The following is a 23935-nucleotide window of genomic DNA, read 5'->3' as shown; positions in this document are numbered from 1 at the left end:
AGCTATCATTTTTTGACATGTCAGAGATTACAAACCTTTTTGGCCGGGCACATTTTTCAATTTCAATACGAGAACGAACATCTGAGTCTATACATACATTTTATTTGTTAGTGAATTTATGCATTTAATTAAGTGCGGTGCTCCACATTAAAAGTTACAAACAGTAAAAACGCACAAGTAAAGATAACATTTTATTTTTTTAAAAGGTTGACTAAACCTAGTTTAATTAGTAGATAATATTTAGATTTACTTTTTTGTAGGTAAACAATAAAAATTCGTAGCATTTTATTTTTTATTGCCCTCAAATGGGACAAACGTGTCCCTTATTCGGTGGAGAACTTTTTTAGTTGCTACTGTTACACTTATGAAATGTCAGAATTCTACGGAATGAAAAATCAGAGTTTAGTGTAAACGAAAATTTACGCGAATATTCCATTAAAGGACATGAAAGCACTTGCGAGCTTTCTGGCAGTATGAGTATGAGAGCCTGTCATGAACCGGTGAATATGTGTAATTTAACATCATATGAGCCTCCTGCCCCTTTTCTATTAAATATGCACTTGAATTTATTACATTACTTCTACGAAAATGTAAGTGCGTGCTCCAATTTCACCATGCCTCCTGCTGATAGAGCACAAATCTTTGTTTTAAGTGATTTTATTATTATTTATCACTTAATATATCATGTGGAACATGGTGTAATGGTTGCAGCTCTTTACAAACGTTGTGTAAAACAAAAAACTTGGCGATTAAAAAGTGTGGTGGAGAGTTTATTGCCAGTTCTTCTCTTCCGTTCTACGCCCTTGATTTGAGAACTGGCAGTAAATGTAAAATTAGAAGCATTTAATGCATGTTTCATTTTTGACTTTCATAAGTGTACATTGTGTTACGTATATGAATAAATGATTTTTGACTTGACTTAAACATTTTGAGTGGTTTATTTTTACCGCTTCATATTTATGAAATATCTATACAATTTTTTGTTAAATGTTTAGATTATTTGTCTCGGTTGTATGGAGGCTTTAAGCAGTAAAACGGCCCATTTACCTTTGTCTTCTATTTTTTGTGAACAAAGTGTTATTATAATTTTTCTTACATAAAATTTAGTCACACGAATAATGTTTGATTTATATACCGCTGTGTTCACTCGTGCGGTGTTTGCAAACACATTGTTGCATTCTCTATACAATCATTTATTGTTAGTGATGTTTACGTATTGTTTATATTACTAGATCTTATCATGGAGATTATCGGGAAACTATTTATAATACCTTTCCCGTTTCAGTTTTCAAAGCGGCCCCAGCATCACCACCTTCAGCAGCAGCTGATCTTGGAGCGGCTCTTGACTCCAACTTCCTGCAGTCACTAAAGAAATTGATGACCAACCGAAACTATATATTGTTGCTCATCTCCTACGGCCTCAATATCGGAGTCTTCTACGCTATTTCCACTCTGCTTAATGAGTTGGTTTTGAGATACTATCCGGTAAGTAAGAAAAATGTATTATTTTATTTATTTACACTTCGTTACCATAATATACAAAATCATACAAAAAAGCAGGTTACATAAGTTATTAGGCAACGGGCGGCCTTATCGTTAACAAGCGATTACTTCCAGGCAAACCTAATATGGAACAATAAATAAAGAAACACCTACAGAGGGTAAAGTACAAGAAGTGCATAATTAATTGACAAAAAAAACTCAAAATAACATGTAACTAAGTAAAATCTAAAGAATAAATAATAATATTTATTCTGGAATAAACATATAAATAACTGGAATAGGCTTCCGGAAAGTGAAATCAGTGCACCGTCTTTGAACTCCTTTTAAAATAGATTGGATAGTTTCTCCAAATCTCAAAATACACGCGCATCAGCTTATTAAGCTGCTAGTGTGTTTATATACATAATAATAATAATAATAATATGTATAAACAAAAATGTAAAGCTAATCCAAAGGTTAATTGAGTCACAATTAATATATATAAGTAGTAGCTACAAGGTAAGCTACAAGGCAGAAGAAATGTTTTATTACTATTTACAAATAAGAAATGGTTGGATTTAAAGATATTTAATTACTTCCTTATCCATTGCTTCCAAGTCAGGCCTTTGAAACATTTATTTTAAAATGTTGCTGTCACTAAGGCGCTTATACGCACGCAGCTCTTTACCGCTTCATCAAGTAGAAATCGTCGGTCCGTGCATCAGCAAACATTACACCTAAGATTAAATTATTTAGGAAACATCGCAATTGAATTGCGTGTTGTTCCCACCAGAATGTAAGTTCGTGCTCCTATTTCACCATGCCTCCTGCTGATAGAGGACAAATCTTTGTTTTTAATTTATTTTATTATTATTAATTACTTAAGAATTCACGTGGAACATGGTGTAATGGTTGCAGCTTACAAACATTGTGTAATACAAAAAACTTAGCTATTAAAAGAGTGGCGGTCAGTTCTTCTGTTCCGTTTTACACCCTTGATTTGAGAACTGGCAGTAAATGTTTTTAATTTAATATGTATTCCTGTTTTGGCGTTCTTAAGTGTACATTGTGTTACCTAAATGAATAAATGATTTTGACTTTGAACAGTTAAGACCGAGACCAAGTGAACAACCACAGTAATGAGGTAGTTAACAGTTACTTAGCTAGTTAATAACAATTTCAGGGTGCCAATGCGGATGCGGGAAGAATAGGTCTAGTGATAGTCGTGGCTGGTATGGTGGGTTCGGTGGTATGTGGCTACATACTTGACAAGACCCATCGCTTCAAGGAGACGACACTAGCTGTATACGCTGCTTCTGTCGTGGGAATGATAATCTTCACATTTACGCTGGACTGTGGAAAAATCGGTGTAGTTTATTTCAGTAGTATTATTCTTGGGTAAGATATGATTGGAATTTGTATATCTAACTAGCTGCCCTCGCGAACTCCGTTTCTCCTTAATGTGATTTTACTAAGCCTACCTTTTTAGTACATACCAACATGGAACATTTTGCTATACTACCCCAGAGACAGTTCGGTTTTCCGGAATGAAAACTTTTTAGGTATTACTGTGAATTTTTCTCTATATAAACCTCAGAGTTCAAGTCATAAGTTTTTAATTAACAAATAAAATAGAGGTAAACCCTTTTGATATGCATTTAACTTTATGACAGTTTCTTCATGACGGGCTACCTACCTGTTGGATTCGAGTTTGCATCGGAAGTGACATATCCTGAACCGGAAGGAACAACGTCGGGAATTTTGAATGCTTGTGTGCAGGTAAATACTGAAATATTAGTATTATAAATTGAAAAGGGTCGAACCATTTATATTCGTATATGAATTTAAATTAGAACCCATAAAGGATTTTTGATTAATACATATTTTAGAAGATCAAACTTACAATTATATTATTGAAGTTCCGTAAAACTATCTTAGGCTGTGCTCACCCACCTAAATAAAACATTGTTTTACCGGGAATTGAATCCAGGCCTTCCAGGTTATCCACCAAACTTGATAGAGAGTGATTTCTGTAAAGCATCCACAACGTTGGTATAGTTTTGTTATTTAAAACGAAACATTATAAAAATGCATTTTAAACCGATTAAGTATTTTAAAATAAGTAGTTCTGTAAGAGACCTGAATAAGACTCTCTTATGCCAAACGGTATGCCTTTCGACACACGGGAGTAATACTTAGCCCTTATATAATAATACTTTATCTTAATTTCAGGTGTTTGGCATTATACTAACACTTCTCTTTGAGTGGATGCTGGCTGAAGTTGGCGACCGTTGGGCTAACTTGACTTTGTGCGTTATTTTGGCAGTTGGAACAGTGATCACCGCGTGTATTCGATCTGACTTGAGACGTCAAGCCGCGCAAAATAAGGCTTAAGCTGTCAGTATTATAATTTTACAAGCTTGAACGTATTTGTATTTGATTATGTATACTAGAAAAGATTGAAGGTTTTTGAAAGTTACTCGCGCGTGAAATTCGTATAAAATGTTGATACAGATGAAAAACTTGAGCGTGATAAAGTAATTGTTGTGTATATTTAAAATTCGATTTTTAAAATTTCTAAATTAGATTGCAAAAGGTTTAAATAATTAATATGCAGCTGTTTAGTTAAAAACATAATTCAGATATGTAGACTTAGACGTGGACTAGGTACCCCTTTTAAAACAAAAGCTGTCTAGAGTACCTTCAAAATTTTCTTTCTTTCTTGAGAGATGCAACCTGCAATTATTCAAAGTTAGAGTGTACTCCTCCCTCAAAGGCCGGCCTGCCCTTTTTGGGCGCCCCTGGCTAGTTTGCCTTATATTAAAATTTCGGTTTATTCATTTTCATTATTTTATAAATTTCATTATATAAAAAAATGTCGGTCTAGTTTATATCACATACAGGACAATAAAATGGCCTTTTTTAATGTATTCAGCTGAAAGAATATACCATGACAAATATTAATACTTTTTTTATATAAAGGAAAATCAAATTTTATTATAATTCTGAGAATTGTGAAATAAAGTTGTACTTTAGGCTATTTATCTACAGCACAAAGTGAAATAATATTTACAATACTTTAATTTAAAATGACAAAAAGACGGCATTTCACTGAGGGTATGATTCAGAGTCGAGACTTAACGTACAGTGCCCATATGTCAAAAATACATAACGCTTTCGGATGCCCCCATACGAAGGTGATCGCGGTCTCGATTTTGATTCTAACCTGCATCTTTTAACATAATTTAAGTGGTGTAGCGGTTTTAGGCAGCTCAGATATCGATAGAAAATTTTATAGTATTTTTAGAAAATCTTGGATCTTCAAATTTGATTATAAATGTTTATACTGTTGTACACATCGAAATAACATTAAGTATACTTAAATTACACTTCACGATGACAATAAACACGTGTCTAAGTATACAAGAATAGTATTTTTCGATTAAAATTGATATTTAGTGTGGTAGAAGTGATAATCGGTGTTATAATTAAGAAAATAAATAACCAATTGTGACAATTTGCATTTTGTAATTCGTACAGATTTTCTCACCGTATTTATAATATTTATGGTATCTGTGGTTGAATAGTGCGCATCCTGTAAGGAGGACTCATTTTAAAAACCTATTTAATAATATTTACGGTATTATATGCGTTCGCTTTGGACCCATAAAATGTATGTTAAGTAATGAATTGTTAAAGCAAAACGATAATTTAATACTAGGTATATTTATAGTTCTGAATATGAAACCAGTACTTCGGGAAGATGAAATCTTCTGAAATAAAATTTTATATAGGATAGTCTTCGTGGTTCATATATACGTGAAACCATATATCTTCATATATGTCTTGTTCACTTAGTAGATAGTGTAATATGTATAGAAATTAATAAACAAGCTTAATGCATGCCTGCATGTATGTTTATTTATTTAAATGTTTGGTGTAATTATTAAATCTATCCGTACATAGTAATATAATGAAATAAATATTTATTTGGTCATGTAAAAAACTTTTATAGAAATAAAGCTATGCCAAAGGTAACCGCTCAGCTATATATATAATATAAGAATAAATATCAACACGCAACATGAGTAGATTTAGCATGGCGATTATTACGATAGTGGTCAGTTTATTGGTTTCCACTAATTATGCTTCTTAAATATTTAATAGAACGCATTCTTTGACGAGTGTGATATATATGTCGCAGTAACTTAATAAGCCGTTCAATTAACAGCCTAGCTTCTTAACTAAACCGTTTAACTAGCGGCCTGAAAGATATGCAGCCAGTTCATAAAACAGCTAGGCAAATGTCATGGATTGATGACATTTTATTACTTGCCTAGCTTCATGACTGTTAATTTAAATTCAGCTCCACTTTCTGCCTCTCTCAAACTCGAAACAAATCTTTTCAAACTGTCAATATGGTGTTGGCAAACCACAACTTTGATGGTGTTTTCCAAATTTTAATGAAAAACAACAAGTACAGTGGAAGAGTGTAGTGACAATAATAATGTGAATTTAGCTAAGTATTACTCAAGCTATTTAATTTTTAAAGAAATATTTTTGATGTCAGATGTTTCATCTTTTTTATTTCTGCCACATGGTCGGTCTATCGTACTAATGCCCTAAGCGTAAGCCAGCCAGTTTATTAAATATTGTTACAAACGCTAAGGCTAAATATCTTTCAGGCCGCTAGTTTAACGGCGCTGTTTAGTTAAAAGGCTGGGCTGTTAATGAACGGCTTAGTAATCTAGTTAGCTGCGACATATACATTACTTTACGCGAAATATAACTGAAATTTGTAGTTGTACGTTATATAATGATGAAAAGATGGCGTTTTCATTTAAAAATGTATCTTCGTTTTCTAAGAAAGGCTTGTGATGATAGTTACAACACGATATGGCGTTCTCTGTGATCATATGCAGTATTAATATTATTTTATTTAAGTGTAGATTAAGTTAACTTTTATAAAAAAAATATAGCATTTACATGCATTTTTGTTCCTTTTCATTCATTTGTTATAAAATTTTATTTTAATTTTAGTATAAATTGCCTGTATGTAACTCATTTAACATGGAGGCATATTGTTTTAAAAATTGCACTTCTTAATTTATGTAATTCGGCTGTACAAGATAATTATTTAAAATATTTCGTATTTATATGTTGAATTAAGTACCTTGTAATAATGTTTAAAACCTCTCAAGAGATAAGTGACGACTTGGTTTTGTACTTGGGATTACCTTGAATTGTTCTATTCGCAATATATCACGAGTCAATTGCGATAAAGTTTTTTCGTGTGCCGGACCGAAACCATTGTCAAAATAAAACCTGCTGAACAACCGTAGATCCTGTTCAATGCTTCATTAAGATGTTATCAACGTTTAATATGTACCTATAATAAGTAGGTGAGATATTGCGTTTTATTAATTTCGTGAATTCGCAAAGCGTACAAAGAAAAAAGTATTCGGCAATCTCTAGTAGGTAATATTGAAACAGTTTCGACTTCTGACCCTTATAGACCCTTAAATAATTAAAATTTTATAACTAATCTTCAAAGTCTTAGCGCGAAATATACTTCCGTAAGTCAGAATTCGTTGGTGGCCTACTAGAGTTATAGTTTGTAAACTCTACTAAACAAGTAGGAATATCAGAATTATTAATTGTTTATTAACTTATTATTTATGTTAGATCCGTTTCCTTTTCTATAAGTTATTTATGCATGCATATATGTATGCTGAAATAGAAATAAGAATAATTATTAATAACTGCTGTAATGTTATATTATTGTAAATTGATATCAATAAATTGTTGCAATGTGTTTCGTTTTTATTAAAAGAATATGCAAGTAACAAACCAGTGCCACTACAATCCTTACGCCGATTCATATGTCTATTTATTTTGATTTATTTTTATAGGCAAGTAGCTGAGTGTCTGAAACATGAATTAATAATTTCATAGACAGAATTTGAAGAGACGATTTCTAGGTTGAAAGACACTTAACCACTAAGCCAGCAACGTTGATTAAAATTTACAAAGGAAAAATAAACAAGAAAGAAGAGACCTTCACTTCTGAATTTTTAACAACACAGCGTGTTTATATTGAAAATAAAGAAAAAAATATATAACCTTTCTCTTTATATTGTTACTAAAACACGTGCTTGTTTTTTTAAAATTGAAAAATTGTGATTTTATTATTTATTTAATGGCTATCAAGAAAATTATGTACATTGTTCTGTCACTGTTGTGTATAGTACGGGAGATAGCAACGTTTGAAAAAAAAGAATTTTAGGTCAGCTGATTTTGTGATATGTCTTCCTTCTTGCACTTCCGGTTAGAGTCTGGGCAATCTGGCTGGCGGTAGCGGTTGCGTTCATTAGTGCGCATCCTATCTGTCCAGGTAATAATCCTGGATTTTAAAAGCATTTTAAGAAGCGTAATTTTTGATTTTTCCTTTTTAAACACGTCTACTTGACATACTTTTTTTATTGCCAGACATTTTTCACGTTGCTAACTATGGGCCAGACGCGATTTTAAGTTTTATTTTTATAAAAATTTCAAAGCATTTTAGAATGTCTGTAATTTTAATATTATGTTATTTAAATATAAGAAAAACTGAAAATGAATTTGCCAGACATTAATTCGATTGTTAAGTCTTGAATTAAAATGATAAAGTATTGCAGTATGATGAAGCATTGCATTTTAAGAAGAGTAATTTTGAATTTTTCCTTTTTAAATAAGTCTACCTGACATACTTTTTTTATTGCCAGACATTTTTCACATTGCTAACTATGTGCCAGACGCGATTTTAAGTTTTTTTTTATAAAAATTTCAAAGCATTTTAGAATGTCTGTAATTTTAATATTATGTTATTTAAATATAAGAAAAACTGAAAATGAATTTGCCAGACATTAATTCGATTGTTAAGTCTTGAATTAAAATGATAAAGTATTGCAGTATGATGAAGCATTGCATTTTAAGAAGAGTAATTTTGAATTTTTCCTTTTTAAATAAGTCTACCTGACATACTTTTTTTATTGCCAGACATTTTTCACATTGCTAACTATGTGCCAGACGCGATTTTAAGTTTTTTTTTATAAAAATTTCAAAGCATTTTAGAATGTCTGTAATTTTAATATTATGTTATTTAAATAGAAGAAAAACTGAAAATGAATTTGCCAGACATTAATTCGATTGTTAAGTCTTGAATTAAAATGATAAAGTATTGCAGTATGATGAAGCATTGCATTTAAAGAAGCGTAATTTTTAATTTTTCCTTTTTAAATACGTCTACCTGACATACTTTTTTTATTGCCAGACATTTTTCCCATTGCTAACTATGTGCCAGACGCGATTTTAAGTTTTATTTTTATAAAAATTTCAAAGCATTTTAGAATGTCTGTAATTTTAATATTATGTTATATAAATATAAGAAAAACTAAAAATGAATTTGCCAGACATTAATTCGATTGTTAAGTCTTGAATTAAAATGATAAAGTATTGCAGTAGTTTTTTTTATATTTAAATAACATAATATTAAAATTACAGACATTCTAAAATGATTTGAAATTTTTATAAAAATAACACTTAAAATCGCGTCTAGCACATAGTTAGCAACGTGAAAAATGTCTGGCAATAAAAAAAGTATGTCAGGTAGACGTATTTAAAAACGAAAAATTAAAAATTACGCTTCTTAAAATGCTTTTAAAATCCAGGATTATTACCTGGACAGATAGGATGCGCACTAATGAACGCAACCGCTACCGCCAGCCAGATTGCCCAGACTCTAACCGGAAGTGCAAGAAGGAAGACATATCACAAAATCAGCTGACCTGAAATTCTTTCTCGAAAACGTTGCTACCTCCCGTACTAGTAGGGTTGTCTGAAATTTTAATAATTGATTAAGGTTTCTACTTCAATAAAACTATGCATTGTAAATACTACTCAATTTGAGAAGTAATAGTGATAACTTAGTAATAAGTGTATTTTTTCTTCCTAGTGGAAGAAATAAAATAAAAGTATAAGTAATTAAATTATTTACGGGCGACTTATTTCGAGTGAAACTGCAAGGCATAGTAGATTTAAAAAAACAATGTTTTACAATTGTACGACATGAGACAAAGCATGACCTTCATCGCACAATGCCTTTATTAGATAAACTCAAATAACAAGTACGTAAGATTAATTTATCAATTGATGAATGGGATCAATATTTTATTTATCTATATTGCAAGGTAATTAGCCAATTTTCATTTATTTACTCACTCGTACCTATGTTTAATGCTTGTCAATAGAATAAAAACGCCTTTTGTCAGGACCTTAAGCAAATTTTCTCATTATATAATTTCGATTAAGCCGAGGATCCCATATGAGTAGAACTGAAGTAGGTATTATGGTTAAGTTGTAAACTTATCTACTCTACGAGTAAATTACTCAGAGTAACTTAGTCTAGAGTAGATACAGATATCGGCAAACATCTTGAAATAATGTCCTTGACTGCGCAGAAGCGATTTTTAGGTATCACTGGGGGGGTTTGGCGGGAGAGTTTTGCGCATCGCGGGACACGTTTGCGCAAACTTTCCCCCACTCCCTTGTTTAATGCTCAAGAAGTTTGCCAGTATCTTTACCTAACCACCAAAGCAAGCCGAATCACGCAGGGTGTGCTAAAACCGAAAAAGTACCACATATCAAATAAAAAATAACTAACCTAATAAATAAAAACAAATATAGAAGAAACCGAATTAATATTTATTGTTAGTCAACTTAGGTCTTGATCAGTATGATTGCTGAAAGGCACTCGAATGTCGTAATAATTTCGTGATTTGGTTTTAAATATGTAGTGCTCACGTAGACCAAAGACAAACATACATACATAGAAGGAAAATCAGGCATAGAAAGCGTGCCGCGCGTTTAAACAATCATACTTAATAGATATTGCATATGCGCAAAATTAACAGACTATGATTGGACTTCAAGGCCTTTTATAGTAAGTATACGTATACCGTATATCTTGAAAGAAAAGGTTATTTTTTTCTCTTTAAATATATTTACATATGAAATGAATACGCTAATTGCTATCATAACGTTTAATGTGCAGGCTATATTACTATGAGAAGATTTATTTCAATTACTTATGTATAATTAAAATATATTTTATTTATTCTAACAATTACTCAATTTAAGTTGACGTTACTCATGTGAGTGATATTGTGTTCAAGGTCAGAGGGTGTAAAACTTGAAAATAAGGAAAATGTAAAATGTAGTCAAAGTCAAGTCGTCGCAGAGGTAGCACAGCATGTGCGGTTTTTCTTAAATAAAATTATTTAAAAAGTTTAATAAAAAATTAACAATTACGTCGTGAGAATTTTGTTTAGTTCAATTTAAGCAGGATGACGAATTCCACAAACATAAATATTATCGGGAGTGTTATGGATGGTGTGGACAGTGGAAGTTTGGAAGTAAAGAAATTCCCCATAGAATACAGGGTGTATCCATTACGATGGCTGGTTCTCTTTATATTCGTTTTGTACTCTGCCAGTAACTCTATGCAATGGATTCAGTACACCATCATACAAGACACGGTAGTAAAGTACTATGGGGTGCCAGAAATCGCAGTCTACTGGACTTCTATGATCTACATGCTCGCTTATATCCCTTTAATCTTTCCTGCGAGTTATCTCCTAGACAGAACAGTAAGTATAACAATTAAATTAAATATATAATTATTCTCGCAATTTGCGATTCCCGTAATCCCAGAATTTCTGCGTCTTCCGTTATTCTGTGAATAAAATTTTTGGCAATGTATGAAAACTAAGAAACCAAGGGATAAAATTATTCTGAGTTTTACAGTTATTTGCAAAATTAAATTCATAAATAATTATCTTCCTTAATCCATACAAATGTAATATATTCTATATATGTATATCAGACCATTGCCTCACTGCGCCTTGCAAATCAAAACATTTATTCCCTGTTTGTCAAAAACCAGATTGAATAAATTTTTTTTCAAAATGAAAACATAATTTATTCATACGACCTAGATTATAACTTTATTAGTAATCTTAACCATCAAATATATTTTAATAATTTAAAATTTTCTTATCCTACAAAAAAATTAATAAAAATAAAATTAAAACAAATTTAAAAAGTTTGGTCTCTGTGGCAGTGTACCTTTAACGCTGGCAGCATTTCCTCGGTGTATTGCAATACTTATTCGTCGAGCGAGGAAAGCACCAGCTCTGGGGTGACCGGTACCATCTAACAGACGCCAACTTAAATCTTTATTTAGCGTCTGTGCTGTGCCACGGCCCAAGAGTCTCTACTCCAAAGGGCCATATATATTATATTTGAGCCATTAGCCGTTTTATTTATTCATATAGATTACAAAATTTAAACTTTAATTATGTGATATTTTTAAATTTAAATATTTTTTTTGAAAATGAATCCGTGTATCATTAAGTAATGTAAATTATTTAAACATATGTTCACCACCTGAACAAAGTTTTTTGTAACGCTAATCACGACAAAATTAGAAATGTTTTACATTTTAAAAATGATGTCTAGTTACTAAGAAATTACATATAAAGGTAGCCATTACACTGTTCCATTAGTTAGGTGCATACAACTTTGTGATATTTTGTGAATAAATCGTTACATTGAGAATTAAACATCCTACTCTAGGTCTTCTAAGTAACGGAATAGATTTTTGTGTTAAAGTGTATCTTTTGACACAAAACAAATCTTTAAATGGCAGATAAATATAGATAGTGCTAATTCTCTCCATATTATTACATCCTAAACGATTTGACCTTGCTTTGAATACACTTTTATATAGCGCTGTTTGCCTAAATAGTTCTTCCGTGTTTTTTAATTGCGAGATAAGTTAATCCTAATCTTTTTATTATTATCTGGTTATTACGTTTTCTTACTTATACATAGCAAAAAACACTACAATAGGCTATTTGAGAAGAATTTAAAACCATTCAAATTATTTTAAGTATTGGTTACATATCTAGCATTTATTTATGTCTGTAAAGGAGCGTCTAAGAAATTATTACTAGTAATTAGTCACATAATGACTTGTAACATCGATGCGACCTGCACTTTGGTAAAAATATTGTACATACTGTTAGAATCTTATATTTTTATTTTATATAGTTTATTTCCAAATAATTTCATAACACGATGTACACTTACCCTGAATTTTCTCGCAAAGTGAATGTTATTCTATGAGAAATTAAGAATCTTTGAACCGGAACATCAAATAAAACAATTACCCGCCAAAATGGTATTATACGCAAGATACTGCACCAACCCTTATAATGTACCAAGCCAGTTAACACGTACACAAACGTTAAATTTTTAGTTTTACGTTTTATCATTCTCAAATTGCACTTACATATTCTTATGTCGATCAAAAAACAGTCTCGGAAAAAATAAACTTCAAAACAGTATTAAGATTCGACTGGTCAAATAGCTTATTATAGAAATAGGACCCGAAAAAAGACTTTTTTCTGGTCCTATTAAGAGACAAGGCGAACTGTGAACTAAGTATTTAGTAAGTATTTTATAGATTTATTGCTCTCAGTTATACATCTTATTTAATTATTTATTGATTCTCCTACCCCAAAGGGCTTAACATATACGTATGTGAAGCATTTAATAAAATGGCGCCACCTCATTAACAGAGGCTATTCTGCCTCTTTGCGCTTTCGCTTAATATCGGGTCTTAAGTTTATGTACCGCGCAATTCCAAGCGCTACGTATATTTAAAAAATATATCGATGATGTATACAAAAACATTGGGGTCGGGCTCGGTATTTTTATCTCAATTGGAAGTGAGAGGGTACGGGTAAATAAGATTGCGGACAAATGCTTTATTTTCTTTAAAAATAGACAGATCATAGTAAAACTTTCTATACGCAATCGTCGCGTGCATATTACCTAAAAATTATCTACTATACAAAAATAAGTCGGGTTTTCCTTCCTGACGCTATAACTCCAGAACGCACGAACCGATTTCCCCGGTTTTGCATTCGTTGGAAAGGGCTCCGTGAGGTTTATAGCAAAGAAAATTCAGGAAAAATTTCAACAAAAAAGCGGGATCACTAAACGAAAAGTTACATAAAACGAAGCCATGTGGTGGCGAAAGGGAGTTCGCCGAATTTGCTAGTTGAATATAGAAAAATTACATTTTCTTGAACGATGTCTAACATTTCATTGAATATTTTTCTATACTATAATATTATAAACAGGAAAGATTTGATTTTTTGTTTGTTTGAAATGAATAGACTCCGAAACTACTGGACCGATTTCAAAAATTCTTTCACCGTTGGCAAGCTACACTATTGGGATGCTCACTAAAACTTGAGTAATCTAACCCAAGGTGTAAAAAAATAAACAAAAAACTTCCTTCAATCGCGTGCGCTGCAAAAACTATTAATGATAAAACAAAATGATGTATTAAAATTTTTCAGGTCACATCACTATCTATAAAAAAAGTCACGATAGCATGTCTCTATCTTTTATAGTTACGTCACAATAAGCGTCCTTTTATTATTTTTTTTATTAAAATACCACCGCTAGAAAAGGCTCTTTATTCATACCTAGGTATTGATCCTTATCAAAATAAATACCAACTTTTCACATAAGCTACAATTTAATGACATAACCACCAAAAAAGCATGGTCGATTGGTGTTCTCCTGCCGTTTCTCTTGAATAGTTTACTACTATGTAATATAACAAAAATCTTACCCACAGCAACGCTTGGCCGAGTCTACTAGTTCTTTATAACGCTCGTGAATCTTGGAATATAAATAACGAGATAAAACAGTTCCCTAAAGGAATAATGATCACAAAAATATGTTTTTATAAAAACCAGTCCTACATACTTTAAGCAGGAAGTATGTATTGCCAATTTATAGAACAATTGCAATTTTTGTATGATTAGATACATAATATATTTCCGTAATGAGGTTTCCTATTCAAAATGTAATTAGTTTTTTATCACATCTAACCACACCTTAATAAGACTCGAGAATATTAATAAGTCTCTCGGTTTAAATTATTGCAATATAAAATGATGTACCTACTTCTTAGGTATCACCCGTAACGGAAAGTTGCATAGGCATAGTATAAAGAAAATGGGTCAGCCACCATAAAAAAGTGTGTAATCTAACAATGAACACTTTACAAAATAATACTAGCCTACAGAATATTCTGGACACTTACTTCAAGCTTCGGTGCTTGTGTGCCCTCAACAGTAACAATTATAGACTTACTTTATATATATTACGGAGTCGTTAAAAGGTATGTATTAAAGAGCAAGGACTCACAGAAACAAGGGCAGGGTCTAAATAATGATGCAGGAAGGTCAGCGAGTCAGTAAACGAAGGGCAGTAACTAACAATGAACGAATATGAATATTGTCGTCTAACGACAGGAAAGCCGAGATGGGTTTTCGTTTTTCGTTTGGTTCGAGGATTTCGTTTGTTGCTTTGTCAACCTGACAAAGCCTTTAAATCAGCCTTCCATGCCTCCTTAACACACACTAAATACAAACAAATAAAACATAATTAGGTATTATTATAAACAAAAGGAAAAATAACTAGGCACTGAGAAACAGTAGAACTTTTGTTAGTGAACTATCAATGTACTCACGGCCAAATGAAATTTCATTAACTATTATATATGATCGTATAATAGGTGAAAAAAAATAAATATTAAAATTAAAACAATAATAGATTTTCAGAAAATATAATTTTTATTCCAGAATCTTCGAGTAACAATACTAATAGGTTCGTTTGGAAACTGCGTGGGCGCCTGGGTGAAAGTCATCTCAGTTCGCCAGGATCTGTTCTGGCTTAGCTTTCTGGGGCAAACTGTGTGCGCATTTGCACAAGCCTTTGTTCTAAGCATACCGTCACGATTGGCTGCTGTCTGGTTTGGTGCTGGTCAGGTATCTTCTGCTTGCAGCATAGGGGTGTTTGGTAATCAGGTAATTACAGCTTACAAGATGTTTTTTCCACCAATTATCTCCATTATTTACTTAATACAGTTATTGCAACGGTGCTGTCTTCAATTTCTGGAGATAACCAAATATTTGTTACCTATTCGTGTGTGTACCCACATACTTATGGCGCGTCTAAACGGGCCATGTTTTGCTGCAATTGATGGCTGCAACACTGTGGCCGGCAACATTGCAAACAATAGCAGCCACACTATGCAATATTGCAGTAATGTCCCGGCCATATAGCCAAACATGTTTTGTATAGCCACATATGGCCGATGTTGCCCCGATGGGTGGCCGGACGATCGCTAGGCTATCGAATTCAACTGCAATATTGCACAGCCAGTTCTCTTGTTGTTTCAGTCACCCTCTTTGTTATGGCATAGTGTATCCTTTTCTACGCGACATGACGTTTGCTTTGAGTGAAGTGTGCCTGTAGATCAGCTGTATTTGACGTTAGATTACTACGTAAAAATGACTACTTTTACATTCTAGTTCTTGAATAATTTATTATCAAGACTTATTTCTAGACTCAAATTGTCTACAGTTTCACGCCTATTTAAGTAAGGTCGAATCCACAGTCTCTTCTTTTTCTGTTTCTTTTTTAAAACAATATAAGCTGCTACGACAAGTGTGATTTCGTCAGCCATTGTTGCCGGTTTGTGTAGCCCGTTTAGGAGTCTGCATCATGGGCCATACTATTGCAACACATTGCCCAGCCATAGATTGTTCGGCCATCAGCTGCATTAAAATATTTTTGTAATGGCCGGGCAATTAGTGGCCAACAGTGCAGCCATCAATTGCAGCAAAACATGGCCCGTTTAGACGCGCCATTAGATATACACTTTAATACAAATCTGTACATATGTTTATGTAGTAAAAATAGTCTGTAAATAGTAGCAACTGACTAAAATAAAATTAATATAAAATATGTTTATTATGGAATATAAGAACAGGTACCACTTATTCCGCGTCATTAAATTTGAATAGATAGACATCCCTACTCATCGGCAAAGAAGACAGAGGGTATAGGCCGAGAGAAAAAGCCAGCGTAAAAAACTACGTTACTTAGTAACGCTGTATAATCTGGATTCCGGGTTCCAGGCGAACAATTGCTAGACACGAACATGACTTAAAAACCATAAATGAAAGACTGAAATCCATATATCCCATTTAAAACAAAATCTATTTCAGCTAGGTACCGCTGTGGGATTCCTGATAACCCCAATGATAGTCCGCGCACAAGGTTCTATGGAGCAAATAGGAGAAGATTTCAAATTTCTCTTCTACCTTGTCGCTGGCTTCACTACTTTACTCTTTGTGCTCATTATCTTATGTAAGTACAAGCTGCCCCTGCGAACTTCGTTTCTCTTTAATGTGATTTTACCTACCTTTTTAGTGTACATACCATCATGGAACATTTTGCTATGCTACCCTATGCTGCTGTTTACCTAGGGTTTTCTGCGATTTTTTCTCTATATATAAACCTTCGGAATTCAAGTCAAAGGACAATTAATTAACAAAGAAAAATAGGGGTTGATCATAGAGGGAATGAAAATTAAATAGTTGTATGTATATTTGAATGCTGTATCATAAAAAAATTAATTCGAAAAAATTTCATCAATCACCCTTAATATTTAGGGGTTTGAAAGGAGCCGATTCTCAGACTTACTGAATGTGCATACAACATTTCATAAGAATCCGTCGAGCCGTATGGGGGGGAGTATGGGAACGAACATTGTGACACGAGAATTTTATATATTAGACATAGTTAATATAATATGTTTTAGACTTATGATGAGATGAAACTATGGCAAAGCTTCAATAAATTTTACATACTAGCTGACCCGGCAAACGTCGTTTGACCATATAAAATATTTATCAGTTAGGGACAAGTTTGATTACATACACCGGATGACACTTGATATAGGTACCTCAATTTTATTTTGGTAGTTTCAATACTGAATAATTAGTATTTTGAAAACAATTCACTTCACTTCACTTTATTTATAATGGCGACTTCTGTGTAAATCACAATTCCGCCAATGTCGCGTTCTAAGTCCTCACACGGTCAGGATAGATTTGATAATTTTGATAGATTGAATTTAATCTAAGCAGAGTTACACAAAACAATAATGACGTCACAATAAACACACAGACATCTAATAATATATACAAGAGGTTAACATTATACTACAAGATATGGAGGGGAGAATCTTATTTATAACTTTAATTTATTAACAGAAATAAATTTCCCTAATACGGGTTGCAGACCAAGAGCTAAGCTAAGTTAGTTTAGCTTAGCTCGCATAGCTGACGCAGTTTTCCATACTTGTGTGCAGACCGCAAAATATGCGAACTAAGCTATGTGAGCTAACCAAAATATGCGAAGCTAAGTTAGTTGTGTATGCCGATGCGCAGCTACACGAGCTAAGCTAAGCCCCTCCCGCTACCCCGCACACCATTTGCACATCCTTCGCCACACTGACTGAGCTTTGGCTTAGCTGTTGGTGTGCACGCTATTTATTTCTAGCTTAGCTTAGCCTAGCTTGCTTGGCATAGCTTAGTTTAGCCTTGGCATAGCTTAGTTTTCGGTCTGCAACCGGCTTAAAATTTTGACGATCGGGCTGGATGGGAGGGAAAGTAGGGAGATAAGGTTACATGGACGAGGGAAATCTGAAGAAAGATGGTCAAATAACGACTCATTAATTAAAGAACAATTGAAAACTATTCAACATAATAAAATAATTGACAACTAAATTGATGCATACGATTCTGTCATACCTTGACAGCTATTATATTTTCCACTCCACAGTCTTTAAAGCAGCACCAGCCACACCACCTTCAGCAGCAGCAGACCAGGAATTAGCAATTGACTCAAACTTCCTCAAATCTTTGAAGAATTTACTGACGAATCGAAACTACTTATTGTTACTAATCTCTTATGGCATAAATGTTGGTGTGTTCTATGCTATTTCGACGCTACTGAATGAATTGGTATTGAGGTATTACGTGGTAAGTACATTATGTTAGGTTATATCCATAAGCTCGCATAAACGTTAAAGAAAAATTTAAATAACATTTAAATTTATAAATAATGTAATAATATAAATAATCTAATCTAAGAAATAATAAAATAATATACATTGAAATAAATAACTAAACTTAACATACACTATATATATATTTTATATAATTAAAAGGAGTCCCTTTAGGCAAGGTTCCGAAGATACTGGCAGCGTTCCCCCTTTGAATATCTAGACTAATTCTTTGTCCGAGGTTGCTGCCAGATCTTCGGTCTCCTGTGATGTCGACTAACCAAGTAGATGATCAGCCTCCTGTGCCTGACGCACACCGTCGACTTTTTGGGCCTAAGGCAAACCGGTTTCCTCAAGATGTTTTCCTTCACCGTTCGAGCAAATGTTAAATGCGCACATAGAAAGAAAGCCCATTGGCACAGCCAAGGATGAACCAACGACCTCCTCCTGAAGCCACTAGGCCAACACTGCTCTACCGGACATACTATAACTTTTTTACTAAATTAATGGTAATGTTTGTATTTTATTTCAGGGAGCAAATGAAGACGCAGGGAGGATAGGCGTCGTGATTGTGGTAGCAGGAATGGTTGGGTCTGTTGTTTGTGGGGTCATCATAGACAAGACTCACCGGTTTAAGGAGACGACACTTGCCGTATATGCTGCGTCAACCATCGGAATGGTCATTTTTACCTTTACTTTGAACTGTGGCTACATCAGTGTTGTATACTTCAGTGGCATTTTGCTTGGGTTAGTCAGAAGTGTTTTTTGTAAAACGAATGTTCATATAGTTTACACTATTTGTTAGAGTTAAATAGTTAATCCAGTGGTGTTACAACTCTATATGCGTCTCAGCCTCAGATGGCAATGCGTTTGATGCAGTCCATGGACACATTTCCAGAAGGCTCGCAAGTGCGTTACCTTTTAATAGGTGGTACCTACGTTTTTTTCTTGAAAATACACTAAGTCGAATACGTTTGTAAATACTCCAGTGGGCAGTTATGCCGTTTCTCCACTGCTCCGGTCCGGCAAACGTTAATTACCGATCCGATTTAGAAACTCACAACAGTACTTACGGGCTTCTCCACTACTCCGGTATCCGGTTTTTAACGATCCGATAACTTGGTAGATCGGAACGCGGTGTTTTATCGGTCCAAGTATGCAAGAGGTTATAAATTATCTTACACAGGTTTATTTATTTATTTTAATATTATGGCAATAGTTATGACTTTATGCCAGTTTCAAGTAAAACACACGTTTCTTTAATTTGAAGGAATCTGAATAACCTGGACGATACCAAATTATGTTGCTATTTATTTATATTTTTATACCATAGTATTAGTGAACAATTTATTAAGAAGATTATAATATTTTAAGATAGACATATTAGAAGATAGATTGTTTTATTAATAAAATAAGGTATATAGGTTTAAGTTAATATAAGTGTTGCATGATAAATATACAAGTATCGATTATTGTCGGATCGGATATAGTGGAGAAGCGCAATCCGGCCTTCCAAAAATTTTCTCAGGACTCATTCCGGTATCCGACGTCGGACCGGAGCAGTGGAGAAAGGGCCTTAGATCCACGTATAGGTGCGCGGCAAAAAGTGCCTTAAAATCGCTCAATTATGAAACGGCAAAGGTTCGACGATCGATGATGGTACAGACACAATCACAGTTTTTACTGATGTAATCAACATGCGACTTCCTTTCTAAATGTCCTATCTATTAATATAACTTAAAATTTCTGCTGTTAAAATGAAATGTAACTTTCATTACAGATTCTTCATGACAGGATACTTACCGGTCGGATTCGAATTTGCTTCAGAAGTCACTTATCCTGAACCCGAGGGAACAACGTCCGGACTACTTAATGCTGGTGTTCAGGTTTGTAGCGTAATTATTATTAATAACTCTTCTTATAGATAGATTTAATAAACCTTCAAATTAATGTATATACCTATATATAAAAAAAAGGGTGCGTGTACTTATGACGCGCGTAAGAAGTTATACTTCTTTGGCATTATTAAAAATAGTTTTTGATTGCATGTAAATAATTAATTACAATTAAATAATCAAAGACTGGAAAATGAGTCATTATAGTCAATAAAGTTCAGTTTACATTTGAAAAATTAAATACTTATTATTATTCTCTTACATCAAGTGTAACATAAATTCTATTATTATCCGAATGTTGTTTTTAGATTATGTTCAATGCCGTAGCATCTTCCGTGGGCAACTTCATTCTGTTAATTTTGTGTCACGGTGCACGCGCATCGTAAAATTTCACTCTCATCAATTTTTCATAACGCGCCTAAAGAAGTATAACTTCAATAAAGTTTTAATCCTGTCCATTATTTATTCAAGATGGATCAGTTTTTATTTAAGGTTACGCTGCTCAGCTAATTTAATTTTGTCCGCCGAGCAATGAGAAGGATTATTTAATTATGAACATACATGTTTCGTTTAGACATGAGGATTCGATATCGAAAATACCAGTCGTATTTATTACGATACAGAGTGTTTGACGAGTGTGTGGATAGTAAACAGTGGTTAATCGATCATAGTTAAAGTCTAAAAAATATTTTCAGGTCTTTGGTATCGTTTTAACCCTGCTCTTCCAATGGATGCTAGGCACAGTTGGGGACCGATGGGCAAATGTAACCATGTGTGCTATTCTCGTTCTTGGTACTGTCCTTACAGCTGTCATACAGTCGGACTTACGACGTCAAGCTGCAGAAAAGAAAGAGCCGAAATAGGACTTCACTTCAAGCAATATTATACAAATGTTAAGTGCATTACTAGAGATGTGCTAAATAATCGTTGATTAGTTATAATCAGTAGAAAGAGTTTGAGAATCAGATTATTAGGTTAAAGATGGGATATTATTGTGTCGATGAACTAGAAAAGTAATAAATACAGGTACTCGATAAACCGCATCTTAATCAACTGTGTGAATCTACATTATTAACTCTGGAATTCCTATACAGTTACCATTGCTTTAACATAAGTTTAATTATGTTTTATTATTGCGTATTCTGTAACTGTATTTAAGTTTTGTTTTGCGCTAGCGCAGTAAGAGTTTGTATGCAATGTAAGATTTATTGAAGTTAATTTTTTTTTAGTTTTAAGTGTAAGACTTATCCAGTCGAATATAGGATAAAGTAGTTCCTTAAAAAATTGTTGTTTATTTGAAAGAACGGCATTTTTTAGGTTTCGATTTTCGAATACATTAAGGTGGGAACTGACCAACGTTACGAGGTGTAATGTAACATGTAATGTAATGGTACACAGCGAGTATTCCGTGCAGTCAGTACGTCGTGTTACGGGGAAAAACAACGTAACACGACGTACTGACTGCACGAATGCTCGCTGTACAACATTACATTACATGTTACATTACACTTCGTAACATTGGTCAGTTCCCACCTTTATACGAATAAAGCTTTAATATACTTTACTATGTTAAATAAATGATTTAATTAATATGTTTAGAAAATTTGGCGTAATTTGTTTATCTAAAAACTAATGGAAACCGGCTTGTGGAATAACCACTTTTTTGATAAAATCGACAATTATTTTTGACAACAAAAATTTAAAAAAAGCAAAATTATTTTATGTAGGTAGTATAATTTTCTTTTTCGAAATGTACATAATATTTACGTTTAATTAGATTTAATTGTTTAAGTACTTGTCTTCGATAATTGTATGATAAAATATTTTACTGTGATTTTACATTATTAATTAATATATATATATAAATGTATTACAATCGTAGATATTTTATTTTTTAAACAATAATTACTTGCCAGTACTCATAAATTAAGTAAAAGATTTTTAAAACACAATCGCGATCCCTGGCTGAGACCTCCAGACCAGAGTCTTAGTTGTTGTTGTTGTTTAAATTTTCTCTGTGTAGGTCAGTCTATAACAATATTGTGGTAATAATCTCCTCACTACATTGGCAATAATAGGTGGAATATGATGTGCGGATCCGAGGATTTTCCACAAATAACTCTAAATTATTTTCTTATTTATTTTTTTATTTTTTGCTGCAAAAATAATATAATTTGTTTTTTGTAATATTAATAGTTAAAAGATTTGACTGAAACCACTCATTTAACAGATTAAGATCATTTTGATTTTTTCATCATACTGCAATACTCTTTCATTTTAATTCAAGACTTAACAATCGAATTTATGTCTGGCAAATTCATTTTTAGTTTTTCTTATATTTAAATAACATGATATTAAAATTACAGACATTCTAAAATACTTTGAAATTTTTATAAAAAAAAACTTAAAATCGCGTCTGGCACATAGTTAGCATTGTGAAAAATGTCTGGCAATAAAAAAAGTATGTCAGGAAGACGTATTTAAAAAGGAAAAATTAAAAATTACGCTTCTTAAAATGCAATGCTTCATCATACTGCAATACTTTTTCATTTTAATTCAAGACTTAACAATCAAATTAATGTCTGGCAAATTCATTTTTAGTTTTTCTTATATTTAAATAACATAATTTTAAAATTACAGACATTCTAAAATACTTTGAAATTTTTATAAAAAAAAACTTAAAATCGCGTCTGGCACATAGTTAGCAATGTGAAAAATGTCTGGAAATAAAAAAAGTATGTCAGGTAGACTTATTTAAAAAGGAAAAATTAAAAATTACGCTTCTTAAAATGCAATGCTTCATCATACTGCAATACTTTTTCATTTTAATTCAAGTCTTAACAATCGAATTTATGTCTGGCAAATTCATTTTTGGTTTTTCTTATATTTAAATAACATGATATTCAAATTACAGACATTCTAAAATACTTTGAAAATTTTATAAAAAAAAAACTTAAAATCGCGTCTGGCACATAGTTAGCATTGTGAATAATGTCTGGCAATAAAAAAAGTATGTCAGGAAGACTTATTTAAAAAGAAAAATTAAAAATTACGCTTCTTAAAATGCAATGCTTCATCATACTGCAATACTTTTTCATTTTAATTATAGACTTAACAATCGAATTAATGTCTGGCCAATTCATTTTTAGTTTTTCTTATATTTAAATAACATAATATTAAAATTACAGACATTCTAAAATACTTTGAAATTTTTATAAAAAAAAACTTAAAATCGCGTCTGGCACATAGTTAGCAATGTGAAAAATGTCTGGCAATAAAAAAAGTATGTCAGGTAGACTTATTTAAAAACGAAAAATTAAAAATTACGCTTCTTAAAATGCTTTTAAAATCCAGGATTATTACCTGGACAGATAGGATGCGCACTAATGAACGCAAACGCTACCGCCAGCCAGATTGCCCAGACTCTAACCGAACGTGCAAGAAGGAAGACATATCAGAAATCAGCTGACCTAAAATTCTTTCTTTTCAAACGTTGCTACCTCCCGTACTAAAGGGA

At 32.6% G+C, this 23935-nt stretch overlaps 2 protein-coding genes across 6 annotated transcripts in view; both read left to right on the top strand.

Annotated features, from left to right (window-relative positions):
• Positions 1–4106, top strand: part of LOC125059903 (uncharacterized MFS-type transporter C09D4.1-like) — a 35081-nt gene extending 30975 nt beyond the window's left edge. For all 5 annotated transcript variants that reach the window (XM_047664590.1, XM_047664587.1, XM_047664589.1 and 2 more), the window contains 4 exons: positions 1286–1485; positions 2666–2880; positions 3156–3261; positions 3715–4106. In XM_047664590.1, the coding sequence (XP_047520546.1) occupies positions 1286–1485; positions 2666–2880; positions 3156–3261; positions 3715–3876 (683 nt within the window). In that variant the 3' untranslated portion in view covers positions 3877–4106. The remainder of the gene's footprint in view (positions 1–1285; positions 1486–2665; positions 2881–3155; positions 3262–3714) is intronic.
• A 6658-nt stretch (positions 4107–10764) lies between these two features.
• On the top strand, positions 10765–21772 carry LOC125059926 (feline leukemia virus subgroup C receptor-related protein 1-like). The gene is made up of 7 exons (XM_047664624.1): positions 10765–11168; positions 15249–15473; positions 16680–16821; positions 18301–18500; positions 19056–19270; positions 20304–20409; positions 21114–21772. Exons 1-7 carry the CDS (start codon positions 10866–10868, stop codon positions 21279–21281), a joined length of 1359 nt encoding a protein of 452 aa, XP_047520580.1. The 5' UTR covers positions 10765–10865; the 3' UTR covers positions 21282–21772.
• The last annotated feature ends 2163 nt before the right edge of the window (positions 21773–23935 follow it).

The sequence above is a fragment of the Pieris napi genome, chromosome 20 (genome assembly GCF_905475465.1).
Source record: "Pieris napi chromosome 20, ilPieNapi1.2, whole genome shotgun sequence".
Classification (NCBI taxonomy): domain Eukaryota; kingdom Metazoa; phylum Arthropoda; class Insecta; order Lepidoptera; family Pieridae; genus Pieris; species Pieris napi.
The sequence above is the reverse complement of the archived record's forward strand: the minus strand, read 5'-3'. Positions and strand labels throughout refer to the sequence as shown.

What these genes read in the sequence shown, in the direction of transcription:
- LOC125059926 (XM_047664624.1), top strand. Translation starts at nt 10,866, where the DNA reads ATGACGAATTCCACAAACATAAATATTATCGGGAGTGTTATGGATGGT. An exon ending in GTTATCTCCTAGACAGAACA is followed by an intron (nt 11,169 to 15,248) that starts GTAAGTATAACA and finishes TTTTTATTCCAG; the next exon opens with AATCTTCGAGTAACAATACT. An exon ending in TGGTATTGAGGTATTACGTG is followed by an intron (nt 18,501 to 19,055) that starts GTAAGTACATTA and finishes ATTTTATTTCAG; the next exon opens with GGAGCAAATGAAGACGCAGG.